At 28.9% G+C, this 20,915-nt stretch overlaps 3 protein-coding genes across 4 annotated transcripts; 1 reads left to right on the plus strand and 2 right to left on the minus strand.

Annotated features, from left to right (window-relative positions):
- The first annotated feature begins 26 nt into the window (after positions 1–26).
- Positions 27–10,634, plus strand: LOC130668566 (uncharacterized). The gene is made up of 18 exons (XM_057470907.1): positions 27–114; positions 191–200; positions 280–465; positions 913–1,098; positions 1,546–1,731; positions 2,180–2,365; positions 2,814–2,999; positions 3,447–3,632; positions 4,081–4,266; positions 4,715–4,900; positions 5,355–5,534; positions 5,982–6,167; positions 8,031–8,493; positions 8,680–8,779; positions 9,321–9,553; positions 9,626–9,714; positions 9,795–10,002; positions 10,144–10,634. The coding sequence occupies exons 1-18, from the start codon at positions 27–29 to the stop codon at positions 10,150–10,152; spliced, it is 3,054 nt and encodes a 1,017-aa protein (XP_057326890.1). The 3' UTR covers positions 10,153–10,634.
- On the minus strand, positions 10,567–13,164 carry LOC130669037 (DNA-directed RNA polymerase II subunit RPB7). Its single transcript, XM_057471701.1, has 7 exons — positions 13,024–13,164; positions 12,838–12,947; positions 12,611–12,770; positions 12,496–12,546; positions 12,299–12,436; positions 10,763–10,796; positions 10,567–10,686 (listed from the first exon to the last, which is right to left on the minus strand). Exons 1-7 carry the CDS (start codon positions 13,033–13,035, stop codon positions 10,670–10,672), a joined length of 522 nt encoding a protein of 173 aa, XP_057327684.1. The 5' UTR covers positions 13,036–13,164; the 3' UTR covers positions 10,567–10,669.
- Positions 13,165–16,790: 3,626 nt separating this feature from the next.
- Positions 16,791–18,851, minus strand: LOC130669038 (DNA-directed RNA polymerase II subunit RPB7-like). 2 transcript variants are annotated; one of them, XM_057471702.1, is made up of 7 exons: positions 18,696–18,851; positions 18,510–18,619; positions 18,285–18,444; positions 18,169–18,219; positions 17,972–18,109; positions 17,243–17,305; positions 16,791–17,098 (listed from the first exon to the last, which is right to left on the minus strand). In XM_057471702.1, the coding sequence occupies exons 1-6, from the start codon at positions 18,705–18,707 to the stop codon at positions 17,267–17,269; spliced, it is 510 nt and encodes a 169-aa protein (XP_057327685.1). In that variant the 5' UTR covers positions 18,708–18,851; the 3' UTR covers positions 16,791–17,098; positions 17,243–17,266. The 2 variants fall into 2 exon arrangements, with proteins under 2 accessions (XP_057327685.1, XP_057327686.1); XM_057471703.1 differs by lacking the exon at positions 17,243–17,305 and having other exon boundaries at positions 16,794–17,098; positions 18,696–18,850.
- Positions 18,852–20,915: the final 2,064 nt, after the last annotated feature.

A 20,915-nucleotide genomic window follows, 5' to 3' on the forward strand; every position in this document is an offset into this window, starting at 1 on the left:
CGCTAATTCTAAACTTCCTCTAGCCAATGAAACTCGAAAAAAAAATCAGCCAATTGGCGTGTTCGGCCAAACTAAGTCCTGAGTATAAACGACGCACGTCGACTATTTCGACTAGTACACGCGCAATTAAAATCTCGCACTCGTGCTCATGTATTTCTTAATTTCCGTAAATAACTAAAACCTTGTAAAGACTCTCTAAGGTGAATTAAAAAACATATTTCAATTAACAATTAATCGTAAAAAAAAAAAAATTGCATCTAAATAAATATTTTATGTCAGTTTTAGAATCAGTGCCAGTGGTCATTCAGCAGTGGAAACTATTCCGCCAGAAAGAACGACAATAGCAAGCCGACATTCCTTTGTAATATATCGCAAATCCTATTATAATACAGTTCCAACATTATTTGGCGTGCTAGCAAGGTGCGTTAGTTCATTGGTCTTAAATAAACCGGCGTCTCTTGACAGGTGAGTGATTATTTTATTTTAATTTAATTTAATTTTATTTACACACTATTTACATGTACTAACAATTTAATGAATGCGCGTAAAGTTTATATTTTAATTATTGGTAGGGTAAATTTGTAGTTTGGTTTAAATTCGTGATAATTGAGAGACAAAAGAAAGAGGAGAGAGTGAGGGGTGTATCACTCTTGATATTTTTTATACATTTATATTTATAATTTATAAATACAATTTTGTATATAATTTTTATTTATTTGATTATTATTATTAGTGGGCATGAATTTTTAAAATTATTAAATTAAATAATTAATAAATGCTCATGTATTTCTTAATTTCCGTAAATAACTAAAACCTTGTAAAGACTCTCTAAGGTGAATTAAAAAACATATTTCAATTAACAATTAATCGTAAAAAAAAAAAAATTGCATCTAAATAAATATTTTATGTCAGTTTTAGAATCAGTGCCAGTGGTCATTCAGCAGTGGAAACTATTCCGCCAGAAAGAACGACAATAGCAAGCCGACATTCCTTTGTAATATATCGCAAATCCTATTATAATACAGTTCCAACATTATTTGGCGTGCTAGCAAGGTGCGTTAGTTCATTGGTCTTAAATAAACCGGCGTCTCTTGACAGGTGAGTGATTATTTTATTTTAATTTAATTTAATTTTATTTACACACTATTTACATGTACTAACAATTTAATGAATGCGCGTAAAGTTTATATTTTAATTATTGGTAGGGTAAATTTGTAGTTTGGTTTAAATTCGTGATAATTGAGAGACAAAAGAAAGAGGAGAGAGTGAGGGGTGTATCACTCTTGATATTTTTTATACATTTATATTTATAATTTATAAATACAATTTTGTATATAATTTTTATTTATTTGATTATTATTATTAGTGGGCATGAATTTTTAAAATTATTAAATTAAATAATTAATAAATGCTCATGTATTTCTTAATTTCCGTAAATAACTAAAACCTTGTAAAGACTCTCTAAGGTGAATTAAAAAACATATTTCAATTAACAATTAATCGTAAAAAAAAAAAAATTGCATCTAAATAAATATTTTATGTCAGTTTTAGAATCAGTGCCAGTGGTCATTCAGCAGTGGAAACTATTCCGCCAGAAAGAACGACAATAGCAAGCCGACATTCCTTTGTAATATATCGCAAATCCTATTATAATACAGTTCCAACATTATTTGGCGTGCTAGCAAGGTGCGTTAGTTCATTGGTCTTAAATAAACCGGCGTCTCTTGACAGGTGAGTGATTATTTTATTTTAATTTAATTTAATTTTATTTACACACTATTTACATGTACTAACAATTTAATGAATGCGCGTAAAGTTTATATTTTAATTATTGGTAGGGTAAATTTGTAGTTTGGTTTAAATTCGTGATAATTGAGAGACAAAAGAAAGAGGAGAGAGTGAGGGGTGTATCACTCTTGATATTTTTTATACATTTATATTTATAATTTATAAATACAATTTTGTATATAATTTTTATTTATTTGATTATTATTATTAGTGGGCATGAATTTTTAAAATTATTAAATTAAATAATTAATAAATGCTCATGTATTTCTTAATTTCCGTAAATAACTAAAACCTTGTAAAGACTCTCTAAGGTGAATTAAAAAACATATTTCAATTAACAATTAATCGTAAAAAAAAAAAAAATTGCATCTAAATAAATATTTTATGTCAGTTTTAGAATCAGTGCCAGTGGTCATTCAGCAGTGGAAACTATTCCGCCAGAAAGAACGACAATAGCAAGCCGACATTCCTTTGTAATATATCGCAAATCCTATTATAATACAGTTCCAACATTATTTGGCGTGCTAGCAAGGTGCGTTAGTTCATTGGTCTTAAATAAACCGGCGTCTCTTGACAGGTGAGTGATTATTTTATTTTAATTTAATTTAATTTTATTTACACACTATTTACATGTACTAACAATTTAATGAATGCGCGTAAAGTTTATATTTTAATTATTGGTAGGGTAAATTTGTAGTTTGGTTTAAATTCGTGATAATTGAGAGACAAAAGAAAGAGGAGAGAGTGAGGGGTGTATCACTCTTGATATTTTTTATACATTTATATTTATAATTTATAAATACAATTTTGTATATAATTTTTATTTATTTGATTATTATTATTAGTGGGCATGAATTTTTAAAATTATTAAATTAAATAATTAATAAATGCTCATGTATTTCTTAATTTCCGTAAATAACTAAAACCTTGTAAAGACTCTCTAAGGTGAATTAAAAAACATATTTCAATTAACAATTAATCGTAAAAAAAAAAAAAATTGCATCTAAATAAATATTTTATGTCAGTTTTAGAATCAGTGCCAGTGGTCATTCAGCAGTGGAAACTATTCCGCCAGAAAGAACGACAATAGCAAGCCGACATTCCTTTGTAATATATCGCAAATCCTATTATAATACAGTTCCAACATTATTTGGCGTGCTAGCAAGGTGCGTTAGTTCATTGGTCTTAAATAAACCGGCGTCTCTTGACAGGTGAGTGATTATTTTATTTTAATTTAATTTAATTTTATTTACACACTATTTACATGTACTAACAATTTAATGAATGCGCGTAAAGTTTATATTTTAATTATTGGTAGGGTAAATTTGTAGTTTGGTTTAAATTCGTGATAATTGAGAGACAAAAGAAAGAGGAGAGAGTGAGGGGTGTATCACTCTTGATATTTTTTATACATTTATATTTATAATTTATAAATACAATTTTGTATATAATTTTTATTTATTTGATTATTATTATTAGTGGGCATGAATTTTTAAAATTATTAAATTAAATAATTAATAAATGCTCATGTATTTCTTAATTTCCGTAAATAACTAAAACCTTGTAAAGACTCTCTAAGGTGAATTAAAAAACATATTTCAATTAACAATTAATCGTAAAAAAAAAAAAATTGCATCTAAATAAATATTTTATGTCAGTTTTAGAATCAGTGCCAGTGGTCATTCAGCAGTGGAAACTATTCCGCCAGAAAGAACGACAATAGCAAGCCGACATTCCTTTGTAATATATCGCAAATCCTATTATAATACAGTTCCAACATTATTTGGCGTGCTAGCAAGGTGCGTTAGTTCATTGGTCTTAAATAAACCGGCGTCTCTTGACAGGTGAGTGATTATTTTATTTTAATTTAATTTAATTTTATTTACACACTATTTACATGTACTAACAATTTAATGAATGCGCGTAAAGTTTATATTTTAATTATTGGTAGGGTAAATTTGTAGTTTGGTTTAAATTCGTGATAATTGAGAGACAAAAGAAAGAGGAGAGAGTGAGGGGTGTATCACTCTTGATATTTTTTATACATTTATATTTATAATTTATAAATACAATTTTGTATATAATTTTTATTTATTTGATTATTATTATTAGTGGGCATGAATTTTTAAAATTATTAAATTAAATAATTAATAAATGCTCATGTATTTCTTAATTTCCGTAAATAACTAAAACCTTGTAAAGACTCTCTAAGGTGAATTAAAAAACATATTTCAATTAACAATTAATCGTAAAAAAAAAAAAAATTGCATCTAAATAAATATTTTATGTCAGTTTTAGAATCAGTGCCAGTGGTCATTCAGCAGTGGAAACTATTCCGCCAGAAAGAACGACAATAGCAAGCCGACATTCCTTTGTAATATATCGCAAATCCTATTATAATACAGTTCCAACATTATTTGGCGTGCTAGCAAGGTGCGTTAGTTCATTGGTCTTAAATAAACCGGCGTCTCTTGACAGGTGAGTGATTATTTTATTTTAATTTAATTTAATTTTATTTACACACTATTTACATGTACTAACAATTTAATGAATGCGCGTAAAGTTTATATTTTAATTATTGGTAGGGTAAATTTGTAGTTTGGTTTAAATTCGTGATAATTGAGAGACAAAAGAAAGAGGAGAGAGTGAGGGGTGTATCACTCTTGATATTTTTTATACATTTATATTTATAATTTATAAATACAATTTTGTATATAATTTTTATTTATTTGATTATTATTATTAGTGGGCATGAATTTTTAAATTTATTAAATTAAATAATTAATAAATGCTCATGTATTTCTTAATTTCCGTAAATAACTAAAACCTTGTAAAGACTCTCTAAGGTGAATTAAAAAACATATTTCAATTAACAATTAATCGTAAAAAAAAAAAAAATTGCATCTAAATAAATATTTTATGTCAGTTTTAGAATCAGTGCCAGTGGTCATTCAGCAGTGGAAACTATTCCGCCAGAAAGAACGACAATAGCAAGCCGACATTCCTTTGTAATATATCGCAAATCCTATTATAATACAGTTCCAACATTATTTGGCGTGCTAGCAAGGTGCGTTAGTTCATTGGTCTTAAATAAACCGGCGTCTCTTGACAGGTGAGTGATTATTTTATTTTAATTTAATTTAATTTTATTTACACACTATTTACATGTACTAACAATTTAATGAATGCGCGTAAAGTTTATATTTTAATTATTGGTAGGGTAAATTTGTAGTTTGGTTTAAATTCGTGATAATTGAGAGACAAAAGAAAGAGGAGAGAGTGAGGGGTGTATCACTCTTGATATTTTTTATACATTTATATTTATAATTTATAAATACAATTTTGTATATAATTTTTATTTATTTGATTATTATTATTAGTGGGCATGAATTTTTAAAATTATTAAATTAAATAATTAATAAATGCTCATGTATTTCTTAATTTCCGTAAATAACTAAAACCTTGTAAAGACTCTCTAAGGTGAATTAAAAAACATATTTCAATTAACAATTAATCGTAAAAAAAAAAAAAATTGCATCTAAATAAATATTTTATGTCAGTTTTAGAATCAGTGCCAGTGGTCATTCAGCAGTGGAAACTATTCCGCCAGAAAGAACGACAATAGCAAGCCGACATTCCTTTGTAATATATCGCAAATCCTATTATAATACAGTTCCAACATTATTTGGCGTGCTAGCAAGGTGCGTTAGTTCATTGGTCTTAAATAAACCGGCGTCTCTTGACAGGTGAGTGATTATTTTATTTTAATTTAATTTAATTTTATTTACACACTATTTACATGTACTAACAATTTAATGAATGCGCGTAAAGTTTATATTTTAATTATTGGTAGGGTAAATTTGTAGTTTGGTTTAAATTCGTGATAATTGAGAGACAAAAGAAAGAGGAGAGAGTGAGGGGTGTATCACTCTTGATATTTTTTATACATTTATATTTATAATTTATAAATACAATTTTGTATATAATTTTTATTTATTTGATTATTATTATTAGTGGGCATGAATTTTTAAAATTATTAAATTAAATAATTAATAAATGCTCATGTATTTCTTAATTTCCGTAAATAACTAAAACCTTGTAAAGACTCTCTAAGGTGAATTAAAAAACATATTTCAATTAACAATTAATCGTAAAAAAAAAAAAATTGCATCTAAATAAATATTTTATGTCAGTTTTAGAATCAGTGCCAGTGGTCATTCAGCAGTGGAAACTATTCCGCCAGAAAGAACGACAATAGCAAGCCGACATTCCTTTGTAATATATCGCAAATCCTATTATAATACAGTTCCAACATTATTTGGCGTGCTAGCAAGGTGCGTTAGTTCATTGGTCTTAAATAAACCGGCGTCTCTTGACAGGTGAGTGATTATTTTATTTTAATTTAATTTAATTTTATTTACACACTATTTACATGTACTAACAATTTAATGAATGCGCGTAAAGTTTATATTTTAATTGTTGGTACAAGGTGGCCACACTAGTTAATTTAATTATACACTAGTTATAAAAATTAAGGGATATTAAAAAAATTCCAAACTTTGAAGTGATTTTCAACAGGTTGTAACTCGAACGAAAATGGTCGTACGACAAAAACAAAAAAGGCAAATTGTAGCTTTAAGTGTCTCGTTTTCTGATCTGGTCCTTATATTTTTTTATCCTTTGCGGTTCCGAAATAATCCTAAGAAAACTATCGAAACAGAAATTTACCCAATTTTTGCTCCTTAAAAACGTTCTTCGAGTTTCAATAAATTTTTTTCGATAATTATGATTGATTTTTGATTGCTCCGGAACCGTGCATAGTAAAAAAATTTAAAGACCGAGATTAGAAAACTAGAAACTTGAAGCTACAGTTTGACTTTTTGTTTTTATTGTACGACCATTTTCCTTCGAGTTACAAACTGTTGAGAATTATTAAAAAATTTGAAATTTTTTTAATATCCCTTAATTTTTGTGACCAGTGTATTTTGAACTTATTTAAGTTATAAAATTTCTTATTAAATAAATTAACTTATACATTTTTAACATTGAATAATCAAAAGTAGGCAATATTCATTTATTTTATTGCCATTTTTTATGGTTTCTCGCATGATTTAATTATCAAATTTAATTATTAAAAATGAAAATATAATAAAAACTTTGAATATCTAAATGATACGAATAACATTTCTAAATCAGGGAAAAATGTGAAAAACTTTACTGGAAAACCGGGAAATATCAGGGAATTTTAAAATTATTTCTTTGTAGCCACCCTGTGGTACGATAAATTTGTAATTGGGTTTCAATTTATGATAATTGAGAGACAAAAGAAAGAGGAGAGAGTGAGGGGTGTATCACTCTTGATATTTTTTATACATTTATATTTATAATTTATAAATACAATTTTGTATATAATTTTTATTTATTTGATTATTATTATTAGTGGGCATGGATTTTTTAAATTATTTAATTGAATAATTAATAAACTCGGGTTATAATTTTTGGCAGTCGCCATTTGCCGCCTTTGAAATCCAGATTACGGCCCTGGAGTTTTGATTGAAAATTAGTTTTTAATTATTTAAACACTTGACAATTCGTTTATTGGCCAGTGTTGATATATATTGGTATTTATTTATTAATTTTTTTTTTTTGGTGGTTACATGGTTGGTTAGTTGATGGGTTTTCTGACGAGTTTTGTGATGAATATCTGGAGATTAATGTTTAGTTATTTATAAATGGGCTTTCACGAAAATGATTACACATTCTTGTGTTAGTCGGTCAGTGGATGGATGGAACTAAATTCAACCATAGATAAGCTTTTAATGACGGATTGTCTTGATAGGCAACAAGTTTTTTTATTAGACGATTTTTCATCGACTTTTTGGTTACGGACCGGGTTTAGGTATGGAGTCTAGTTGGGGAATTTCGATTGTAAATTTATGGATTTAAATTCTTTTGAATTCGGCGGTTTAGTTCTGCTGGATTGTCTTTTCAGTACTCACTGATACAAGTGCCAAGTGCACAATAACACGTGTTTTAATATAACAGGTTGGGGATATTTATTTTTCATTATACAAAATTTTTTTTTTTTTTCACGGTCCTGAAGTTATTAGACAATTAATTTTTGGATTTTCTTGTTTGACAAATCAATTGCGCAAAAAAAAAACTGAAGAAATGCCCATGTAGGAAATTTAAAAAACTATAAGTGCAATTTTAAAAAATTTTCTAAATTGACTATTTTTCAGACTAACTATGGATTCTTCATCTTCCCATTCCTCTATTATTGAGATAACATTATTTCTCAATGAGAAATGCAGTGAATCTTACAAAACTCTTAAGTTACCGCGGTATGATAAAGCAACACAGCGGTGGGAGATTTTACTCTCAGAAATAAATCCAGGTGAAGATCCTCAAAAAATAATCAATCAGATATGCAAGGATTTAAAAAAAAACAGGATAACGGTTAACAAAGAAATCAATAAATTACAACGTATACCTGAAGAAAAATTCAAGGAGACCGTGTCCAGAGATAAAGAAATTACCGACGAAGAAAAAAAGAATATTTGTATTATGATGAATTCATTCTCCAATGGGAGAATGATTTTTAATGATTTGGACATATCAGATCATACAAAATTCAATCTTATAAAAATTTTTGTAACGTTCTCAATGAGAACGTTACAAATAATTACAGAACACGCACAGCAAGTAAGATAATACTCATAGTCTGATCGAGAAGTGAGTTTTCTGCGAAAAATCAGAATTTACTTTTGAGTCCAATGCACCAATTGCCATATTTTTAATATAAGAGTGTGTTAACCATTTTTCGCAGAAAACCCACTTCTCGACAAGACTATCAGTACTATCCCGCGACATAATTTTCATATTTTTCAGAGCGCACTTTTATATGAGACTCTTCACGAAAAACCGCAAAGAACAGAACCAAAAACAGATTCAGATGCCGGTTATCAACGCAAAGAATTCGGAAAGTTGCGTACGTTCAAGAATGAATGAAATATTTCCAAATTCAACTTTTAACATACAAATTTGCTTTGTCAATCTTAAAACAATTTTCATTCTGCTTTTAAAGAGTACTCGTAATTAAATCTAGTGACAATTTGAATTATTTTAAATGTTTATTCTCGTGGCATTATTGTCCTGTATTGTCACGTAATGTATTTAAATAAATTTAATTTAATTCAAGTTATGGTGCATTTAACTATGAGTGCAATTTATTGAAACTTTTTTTTTTATAATTTATGGTTTCTCAAAAAGCCGAAAAATTAATAGAGGTCGGCTAACTTTGATACCATTAAATTTCATTATTTTAATTAATTCATTAAAAATTCATAAATTGTCAGATACTTTTTACATTAAAATTCATAAAGTAGTAGTCATTAAGAATATTTATTTATTTTCAGTAAACGAAGTAAGTATTGACCGGGAACAATAAAAATAAAATTTTCTCAAAATTGGGTGATTGCAACATTAAAATTGTCATATCATGTATTTACTTAAATTTATATGTTTTTTAGGTTTATTATATACCGATAAAAAATCTACAGAAAGTTTTATGCTGGCATCAGTATACAAAACTACAGATTGTTTAAAAAATGAAGTCAATTTGTATGCAGACGTGTCACAGTTACCAAAAAGAACAGCAGATTTACCTCAGGATGAATTTTCAAGTGAAAAACCCCAGGTTCATATTCCGGGACAAACTCCTTCGCATCAACTGATGCGTGTTTACAAGACACTTCAAACAGATGTAAGTTATTTTATTTCATTTTCATAATTTTCACATAATTTGCTAATCAATGAAATTATTTTTACTAATTAGCTGCCAAGATTTTTCACCGCAACAATGGACTACAGAATTTACCACCAAGAAATTGAATTTATTAATCATTTCCAAGGCACCGCCACACAGTAAGTCCAATAATAGATTGAATAATTAATTATTTAATTAATTTATCAATGTACTGATGAGTAAACTTGATTTATTTCAGAGGCAGCAGTTATATCAAACAAATATTATTATTGAGAGTAGGTGGACATTTGATGTACGCGATGATTAAACTAGAAGTACTAAAAATTACAGTACATACTGAAGACAGTACTATCAAAGTTAGATGGAGGATAAGAGGTCTGTCTGCTTACAAAGCGTTTTTTAATTTTTGGAAATTCAAGTGGTTGAAGAGTGTCGTCATTGGAGACGTAAGTTTATTTTTAAAAAATATCCATTCATTTTTTTGTCACGGGGAGCTCAATTGTAATTTTTAAATTTAATTTAATTAATTAGATATTAAAGTCCTTGGAACCTTTGGGTACTGAGTAATAAATTCAAATTAATTTTAGGTGGTATGATGGATTTTCTACATTTTATGTAAACGCAGACGGTTTAGTGTACAGACATGTAGCTGATAAGATGATGCCTGATGAAGAAACAGAACCAGTCAAAGTAAAACCAGATATTGCCGCTAAATTAGCAGCATGAGTCGGGCTTCTAGGATTTTCAAAGAGGCTCTATTATTGTTTGTCCAACAAAATATATTCAAAATTCAACTGAATCAATACATTCGCCTTGAATCTGGAGTTTTATTTCCGTACCTCTTTCGTCGATCAGTATCAGTATCAGTAAATTTTTTTTTAATAAATAGCTTAGAGGTAATTTATTATTTTTAATTTATATATGGATCCTAACTCATTAATCTTATAAAAATATTTGATTATATGATAATACTCCAGAAGTTATTAGAATTAAATGTCTATAGAAAAATTAATTAAAAAAAATATATTGTTTAATAGCTTATTATTTTATTCAGTATAATAAATATGTTATAATTGTACCCGTTGTTTTTCTGTTTATTCTAAATACCCGATACTATTGGCAATTTAGTCCTGCAATAAATATGTAAGTAAGTTTTATTTTAATTGATTATTAATAGAATAAAATATCAATAATTTGATTAATTACCTAAATAATCGTCCATGAGTGTTCCTATAGCAAACTAAAATTCAAACAAAATTTAATTAGTTTAAAAAAATAATCATTATAAATAAAGTAAGAGGCCCGGTACCCGGTAACGTGCGTTTTTATTCCCAGACAAAATATCCTCATTTAAATTTTTTGATTTCCTTTTTTTTTTACTGATAATTCATAAATATATTTATAAATTACCTGGAAAAAGCTAAATACAATTAACCTACTTAAAATTTTTTTTATATAATTATTTAATTTACTGACTGAGAACGTCCTTTTGATACTTCGGTTGTCTCTGTTAAATTATTAACAAATTTCACTGTAGTATTTGATGACAAGCGCAAATATATTGACCTATTTTTGCGATAACACATCAAATGTGTGGGAAAAAAAGAGCACAGTGATTACACGCATACATGTTGACCTTTTTTAGTGATAACACACATAGAATATGTAAAAAAAGGGCATAATCTAATTGCAACCACGTGTGTTTATTGCATGCCTTAAGCGCGAGCGTAGGTATGCTCTACTCTCGCCTAAAAATAAATAAACTGGAGTCCGTCAGAGTTTTATTCAAATAAATAATAATATAGTGGTTAAAGTAGATCGGCCTTTATACCCCAATAAAAGAAAACATCAATGGTCATTTTTCGAAACAATAAACAGCTGGTCCAACCCACAATTTGGATAAAAAATGAATTTTTCAGAAAAAATCCTGTAAAATACATGTAACACTCCTCTTGTAATCTCCATAACTTTCGAAAAACAAAACTAATTCTTTTAAATTTTATTTCAATATATCCGTAAATTCGTTCTAACAAACTGATTAAAATACCACAACTCTATTATTATTCGTTTGATTATAAAATAATAAAATGTGTACCTGTCGAAGCTAAAAAATTTACATCTCAGGCTGCCATATATAAAAAAAATATGTAAACAGAGTTAGTAAAGACCTGCTTCTTCTATCGGAGCGTGCTAGATGGCGTTAGCAAAGATTTCCATTCTATCCGCGGGAATTTTTTAATATTTTCTATAATAATTGCATGCCTTAAGCGCGAGCGTAGGTATGCTCTACTCTCGCCTAAAAATTAATAAACTGGAGTCCGTCAGTTTTCTATTATAGTTTAATAGTTCCTTAAATGTAAGCAAAAAAAAAAGAAAAAAATAGGAGTCTTTATGAAAAAATTAACAAATCGTAACGTAAACATTTCATCTAAATAATTCGTGTATGACACGACCGCTTAAGGCATGCTCATTTGGATTTTCCAAACTTTTTTAAATTATTCTTCGAAAAAATATATTATAAGATTTTCACAAAAAATTATGTTGAGAAAATTAATCAGAGATATTTTGTCTCAGGTATATTTTGACCGGGTTCAAAATGCGCGGAATCTAGTACCCGATCACTCATGTATTTGTATATCTATATTTACTAAATATAAATATACAAATACATGAAGTAATCGAGTACTAGTTCCCTGATAAAGTACTGGGTCTCCTACAAAAATAAGAAAAAATTATAATTACAATTCCTGTGGCATCAACACGAGTACCGACAATCTTCAATCGTATTTCATCATCAGCTTGAATGACTACGTCCTCTTCTTTTGATTTATAACATGGGGGACTTACGTTAGGACAAAACTGCATATCAGTTGGGATGGACTGAAAATAAATTTTAGTAAATAAAAAATTATTACGAAATAAATAATTAAAATAATTACATGATGGGAAATAAAACACGACAGAGGTCCGATTTCAGCGAACATTCCGACCTGGAAAAAATGAATTGATTAAATATGGAGAAAATAAATTGAACGAGAGGAAATTAAAATTTACTTTGTTAACTTGAGTCACGACAGCATCTAGTACTTCTCCTTTGAATGGTCTGAAGACGATGGCTTTGTATTTAACTGGGTACACGACGAAACCTTGGCCAGGTTGAATGATACCTGCTCCGATACTATCGATGGTCGTGACAGCTACGACGAAACCGTATCTGATAAAATTTTATTATTGATTTATTAAGTTTTTAATAAAAGAGGTGAGTAATTAAATGGTCTTACTTTCCAGTACACGTGCCTTCAACTTCTGTGTACAATTTTTGCTTAACTGTATCGAGAAGTTGGGGCCCAAAGTAACGAGGGTGGAGTAAAATTTCGTGTTCCAGAGATATCTGAAATAAAATATTTATATTTTAGATAATTTTATATTTTTAAATTTTATTTACAATTATTGATAAGAGTACTAACGTGATAAAACATTTTGATAAATTTTTTATAAATTTTTTTAATACAAATTTTACTATCGATCAACTCATCTATTTTGGTTGTAAACAAACATTAAAGAATAATTTTTGAGGTTAAGGTAAACAGTTGGGTAATTTTAGTGCAATTACGGAAACACACGAAAACACGCGGGAAAATTATTTTCGACTGAAGGTAAAGTCGGACACCCTGCTGCATAATATTTCGGTCCCGCCATTTGGAAGTTCATCTCAGTTCATCTATCGTAACACGTGCTTCGAAATTAAATTTTAAACTGTAAATTTAAACATTCAATATTTAAAACAATAAATCATTTCTACACATCTGAGGTAAGTAAATGTCCAATTAAATATGTATATTAATTAACAATTTTATAATTTTTTAATTATTTTTTATGTATTTTCTATATTATTTATGAGTTCTTCTTACTTCCTTTAATTTTTTCAACCAGTGTATGATTAATCATATAAAATTAAAAACGATTAAACTTGATAAGTTGCGTAGAGAAATAATTTTAGACTCAAAATAAAACTAAACTTCCATCTATTTTTTTTCTGAAGCAGAACTCATCAGGTGAAAAAAAAATTTTTTTCTATCGTCAAACCGTAATAACGCCACGTGTTACAAGTCCGCATCACAAATATAAAAATTAAAAATGAAAAAATCAAGAAAGCTAAGATCAAAAAAAAAACAACAGTTAAGGAACCGAAAATTGAGAATACGCAAATCAAGAGGAACCAGAGAACGCCTTAATCGCAACGCTATTTTAGATGATGACGAAAATTACGTAAAAAATTTAACAACCATAAATTTAAACGTTAATGAACCTCAGTCATCATGTTTCATGATTCCTTTATTTGAGGCTACGCAAGCCGGGAATTATAAAAGATTTAAACAGTTAATAAAACTTGGTGCTGATATACACCAACGAATTCCTGCAGATCAAGAACCGCTATTATATAAGGCCATATTATCTAGAAATTGCGATATTATCAGATATTTGATAGAAAATGGCACAGACGTTAATGCCAGGTGGGATCTTCCTGATGACGATGTTACAACTGCATTGCATCTTGCCGTTGAGACAATGAACAAGGAGGTTATAAAATTATTAGTAGATCACAATGCTGACCTTAAAGCTAAATCTAAATCCGGAGCCACTCCTCTTGCTTCTGCTGCAATATGGTTCGACAGCAGTTTAGACGACGATGTCTTTGATGATTTATCAACATATCCGCCCGATCTTTTTTGTTCATATACATATCCGCCCGATTTTGGTTCACATCCATGGTGTGATAAGACTGTAACAATTTTTCATGCAGCTATTGACGAAAGTAACTGGAAATTGTTATATGATTGGCTATTTAAATTTGCTGATACGATTGATGCTAATAATAACAATATTGATTTGTTTACATTCTTTAAATCCCAATTGATTCTTCATCACGCTCTCAGTCTTAAAGATTGCGATAGACGTGTTATCAATTATCTGCTTGATGTCGGTGTTGATGTTAATGCTCTGGATTCTGATAATAAATTACCTATCGAGTCTAAGAACGGATTAGAACATCAACCAAATAATATTGAAAGTATTGAGGTATACATCGTAGAATTAATAGCAGCAGGATTTTACGTATGTGATCGAAATATTAAAGCTGTTAGTACCGAAAAATCCGATCGTTATTCAGCTAAGTGTCGGTCAGAAGTTGAAAAAATGAAAAAAAATAAAATAGAAGGAACTAATATCACATTTTTCGAGGTTTTACATAAAAATATTCATTACTCGGCACAGTACTTAAAGTTTGTTGATTTTTTGAGTATACTCGAACGTGAACCTTGTGAATTTATTTTTCCAGAGTATCCTATATATGACAATATGCTTTTTTATAAATTGCTAAGAGTTTTTAAAAGAGTTCGTTACATAAAAGATTCTGAGGAAATAATTTATGATATTTTTTATGAATTACAACTCCCAGATACTTTTGTCAGAAACTTGTATTTCTACTTGTCAAACTATGATTTAGACAAGATTATTCAACTGTCACATGAAGAAAAGAAAGCACGATATTTAATGAACTTTAGCCGTAGAATTTAAGTGAGCCAAATACCGATCGGAGTCCGGAAAGGAAATCATGGTTATATATGCCATGACAATACACATATTCATGTGCTTTAACGCGTACTTGGCGCGAGACACTACCGTGTCTCCAGATTTAAAATAACTAAATTTATAATGTACACTAAGCTCGATATAGAAATTAAAAAATTTTTATTATATTAAGAATTAAATGTATTATTTGTATTTAGCGATATTTACTACACTGTAAAAAGAGCGGTGTTAAAAATGGACTCGCTTTAACTCCACACGGTGTAAAAATGAAATTACACCGGTGTTAAAGCGGGGTAACCGGTGTTAAAAATACCGGTGTTAAATCGGGGTAACCGGTGTAAAAGCGGAGTAAAACCGGTGTAAAAGCGGAGTAATACCGGTGTAAAAGCGCAGTAATCTGCGTCCGCTTGGAGTATTAACTTTAAATATTATAAAATCCAAAAAAACTCAGTTCTTTATGAAAATTAATAAAAAATATCATTTATTAACAAGTATAGTGATCGAGTAAGTAAAAATATTCACAAAGTTAAATATTTTAACACCGGTAAAGTATATCTACACCGGCGGTGGCGTAATTTTAACACCGGTCTAGAATATTTACACCGGTGGCGGCGTAATTTTAACACCGGTCTAGAATATTTACACCGGTGGCGGCGTAATTTTAACACCGGTCTAGAATATTTACACCGGTGGCGGCGTTATTTTCACACCGCTTTTGGGGGTAAATTTAACACCGATAATTTTAACACCTACACCGCTTGAACTTACCCCGGTGATTTTTTACAGTGTACGAAAAATTGTACGAATATATAAGCTGTAATAGTAATAAAAACTTCATGTTGTAATAACATTCAAAAAAATGCTACCCGATTTCTTATTGCTTATCATTATTCCACTCCTATATATTTTATTAATACGTAAACTTTTAAAATTCTGAAGCCCAACTGCAATAATTCACCAATAAAATAATTGTCCACAATTCATTTAAAAAAATTAACTTTACTCTGAAGGATCAACTTGATGGACAAAAATAATGTATCATAAGTCTTATATGTATTTTTACAATTATACAATATGATGGATTTATGTACAACCGCGTAAACTAACGTCGATAGGAATTACGTATGCCTTTAATTATTCTCAAATTATAAGTACCGATCAAAACAAATATAGATGTTTCAACAAACATATACATTTTGAAACTATAAAGAAATTATATTTAGTACTTTTATTTACTGACGGTAAAATTTAAATCGGAAGGAATCCCTGCCAAAAAATAATATTTTTAAAAAATAATTCTTATACAATATCGCTTAAAACATCCGCTAATTGTTGATAATAAATAATTCCAAGTAATTTTTCCATTATAAAATATTATTAATAATTATTTTATTACTTTATTTATATAAACTAATCAACTACTTAAATTATATTAATTTTTTTGACAACTAAAGTTGTCACGTAATATATTCAAATAAATTTAATTTAATGTAAGTTAATAAAAAAAAATATTATTTACTTATTAAATTTTGTGATTGATTACTGCGCATCAAATAGTTGATTATTGACAATAAAATCAACAGATTATTTCATTTTGATACCAGATTTCTACTGAAGGTAAAGTCGGTGCGTTGGGTTCGGTGGTGAAAAAAATGGTAGTGATAATTTTTTTAAAAGGACACTTTTTTTATAATTATAAATAAATCGTAGTTATAAAATATTTTTTAAATTTATATTGTAAAAAAATAATTGCATTCTTCAATAATTTATATTTCTATTATTATTCAGATTCTGATGATTCTGAAGACTCTGAAGACCCCGAAGGTTCTGAAGGCTCTGAGGACTCGGAATCAGAAGGATTTTCAATTTTTATTTCATGGGACGGAATCAAGTCATCTCCGATATCCACATCTGCTTCAAGACGGGTCAAAGTATTTTCAATAGCAGATACTGTTAATAAAATTAGAATAATATATTAATAAACAAATATAAATAATTTTCATAAACATTTAAAATTAATAATAAATTCTATACAAAAGAAAAGATTTCTTGGCGCGTGAAAAAATTTTTCAAAAATACAATTAACCTACTTACAATTTTTTTATATAATTATTTAATTTAGTGACTGAGAACGTCCTTTTGATACTTTGGTTGTCTCTGTTAAATTATTAACAAATTTCATTGTAGTATTTGATGACAAGCGCAAATATATTATGATCCTGAAGTTAGCCGACGTCTAATAATTTTTGAATTTTTTTTTTAAATAGTAAATCATAAAAAAAATATATTTGAAAAAATTGCACCTACAGTTTTTTAAATTTTCTACATGTGCATATTTTTATTTTTTTTTATTTTTGTAATTCATTTGGTGAAAAAAAAATTGAAAATTTTTAATTGTCTGTTAACTTCTGGATCATAATATATTGACCTATTTTTGCGATAACACATCAAATGTGTGGGGAAAAAAGAGCACAGTGATTACACGCATACATGTTGACCTTTTTTAGTGATAACACACATAGAATATGTAAAAAAAGGGCATAATCTAATTGCAACCACGTGTGTTTATTTTAAATTATTCTTCGAAAAAATATATTATAAGATTTTCACTAAAAATTATGTTGAGAAAATTAATCAGAGATATTTTGTCTCAGGTATATTTTGACCGGGGTTCAAAATGCGCGGAATCTAGCACCCGATCACTCATGTATTAGTATATCTATATTTACCTAATATAAATATATAAATACATGAAGTGATCGAGTACTAGTTCCCTGATGGGGTACTGGGTCTCCTACAAAAATAAGAAAAAATTATAATTACAATTCCTGTGGCATCAACACGAGTACCGACTATCTTCAATCGTATTTCATCATCAGCTTGAATGACTACGTCTTCTTCTTTTGATTTATAACATGGGGGACTTACGTTAGGACAAAACTGCATATCAGTTGGGATGGACTGAAAATAAATTTTAGTAAATTAAAAATTATCACGAAATAAACAATTAAAATAATTACATGATGGGAAATAAAACACGACAGAGGTCCGATTTCAGCGAACATTCCGACCTGGAAAAAATGAATTGATTAAATATAAGAGAAAATAAATTGAACGAGAGGAAATTAAAATTTACTTTGTTAACTTGAGTCACGACAGCATCTAGTACTTCTCCTTTGAATGGTCTGAAGACGATGGCTTTGTATTTAACTGGGTACACGACGAAACCTTGGCCAGGTTGAATGATACCTGCTCCGATACTATCGATGGTCGTGACAGCTACGACGAAACCGTATCTGATAAAATTTTATTATTGATTTATTAAGTTTTTAATAAAAGAACAGTGATTAAATGGTCTTACTTTCCAGTACACGTGCCTTCAACTTCTGTGTACAATTTTTGCTTAACTGTATCGAGAAGTTGGGGCCCAAAGTAACGAGGGTGGAGTAAAATTTCGTGTTCTAGAGATATCTGAAATAAAATATTTATATTTTAGCTAATTTTATATTTTTAAATTTAATTTACAATTATTTATAAGAGTACTAACGTGATAAAACATTTTGATAAATTTTTTTAATGCAAATTTTACTATCAATCAACTCATCTATTTTGGTTGTAAACAAACATTAAAGAATAATTTTTGAGGTTATGGTAAACAGTTGGGTAATTTTAGTGCAATTACGGAAACACACGAAAACACGCGGGAAAATTATTTTCGACTGAAGGTAAAGTCGGACACCCTGCTGCATAATATTTCGGTCCCGCCTGTTGGAAGTTCATCTCAGTTCATCTATCGTAACACGTGCTTCGAAACTAAATTTCAAACTGTAAATTTAAACATTCAATATTTAAAACAATAAATCATTTCTACACATCTGAGGTAAGTAAATGTCCAATTAAATATGTATATTAATTAACAATTTTATAATTTTTTAAATTATTTTTTATGTATTTTCTATATTATTTATGAGTTCTTCTTACATCCTTTAATTTTTTCGACCAGTGTACGATTAATCATATAAAATTAAAAATTATTAAACTTTATAAGTTGCTAAGAGAAATAATTTTCGACTTAAAATAAAACTAAACTTCCATCTATTTTTTTTTCTGAAGCAGAACTCATCAGGTGAAAAAAATTTTTTTTTCTATCGTCAAACCGTAATAACGCCACGTGTTACAAGTCCGCATCACAAATATAAAAATTAAAAATGAAAAAATCAAGAAAGCTAAGATCAAAAAAAAAACAACAGTTAAGGAACCGAAAATTGAGAATACGCAAATCAAGAGGAACCAGAGAACGCCTTAATCGCAACGCTATTTTAGCTGATGACGAAAATCACGTAAAAAATTTAACAACCATAAATTTAAACGTTAATGAACCTCAGTCATCATGTTTCATGATTCCTTTATTTGAGGCTACGCAAGCCGGGAATTATAAAAGATTTAAACAGTTAATAAAACTTGGTGCTGATATACACCAACGAATTCCTGCAGATCAAGAACCGCTATTATATAAGGCCATATTATCTGGAAATTGCGATATTATCAGATATTTGATAGAAAATGGCACAGACGTTAATGCCAGGTGGGATGTTCCTGATGACGATGCTACAACTGCATTGCATCTTGCCGTTGAGACAATGAACAAGGAGGTTATAAAATTATTAGTAGATCACAATGCTGACCTTAAAGCTAAATCTAAATCCGGAGCCACTCCTCTTGCTTATGCTGCAATATGGTTCTACGGTTTAGATGACGATGTCCTTGATGATTTATCAACATATCCGCCCGATCTTTTTTGTTCATATACATATCCGCCCGGTTTTGGTTCATATCCATGGTGTGATAAGACTGTAACAATTTTTCATGCAGCTATTGACGATAGTAACTGGAAATTGTTATATGATTGGCTATTTCAATTTGCTGATACGATTGATGCTAATAATAACAATATTGATTTGTTTACATTCTTTAAATCCCAATTGATTCTTCATCACGCTCTCAGTCTTGAAGATTGCGATAGACGTGTTATCAATTATCTGCTTGATGTCGGTGTTGATGTTAATGCTCTGGATTCTGATAATAAATTACCTATCGAGTCTAAGAACGGATTAGAACATCAACCAAATAATATTGAAACTATTGAGCTATACATCGTAGAATTAATAGCAGCAGGATTTTACGTATGTGATCGAAATATTAAAGCTGTTAGTACCGAAAAATTCGATCGTTATTCAGCTAAGTGTCGGTCAGAAGTTGAAAAAATGAAAAAAAATAAAATAGAAGGAACTAATATCACATTTTTCGAGGTTTTACATAAAAATATTCATTACTCGGCACAGTACTTAAAGTTTGTTGATTTTTTGAGTATACTCGAACGTGAACCTCGTGAATTTATTTTTCCAGAGTATCCTATGTATGACAATATGCTTTTTTATAAATTGCTAAGAGTTTTTAAAAGAGTTCGTTACATAAAAGATTCTGAGGAAATAATTTATGATATTTTTTATGAATTACAACTCCCAGATACTTTTGTCAGAAACTTGTATTTCTACTTGTCAAACTATGATTTAGACAAGATTATTCAACTGTCACATGAAGAAAAGAAAGCACGATATTTAATGAACTTTAGCCGTAGATTTTAAGTGAGCCAAATACCGATCGGAGTCCGGAAAGGAAATCATGGTTATATATGCCATGACAATACACATATTCATGTGCTTTAACGCGTACTTGGCGCGAGACACTACCGTGTCTCCAGATTTAA

This window comes from Microplitis mediator, chromosome 5 (assembly GCF_029852145.1).
Source record: "Microplitis mediator isolate UGA2020A chromosome 5, iyMicMedi2.1, whole genome shotgun sequence".
In the NCBI taxonomy this organism is placed as follows: Eukaryota; Metazoa; Arthropoda; class Insecta; order Hymenoptera; family Braconidae; genus Microplitis; species Microplitis mediator.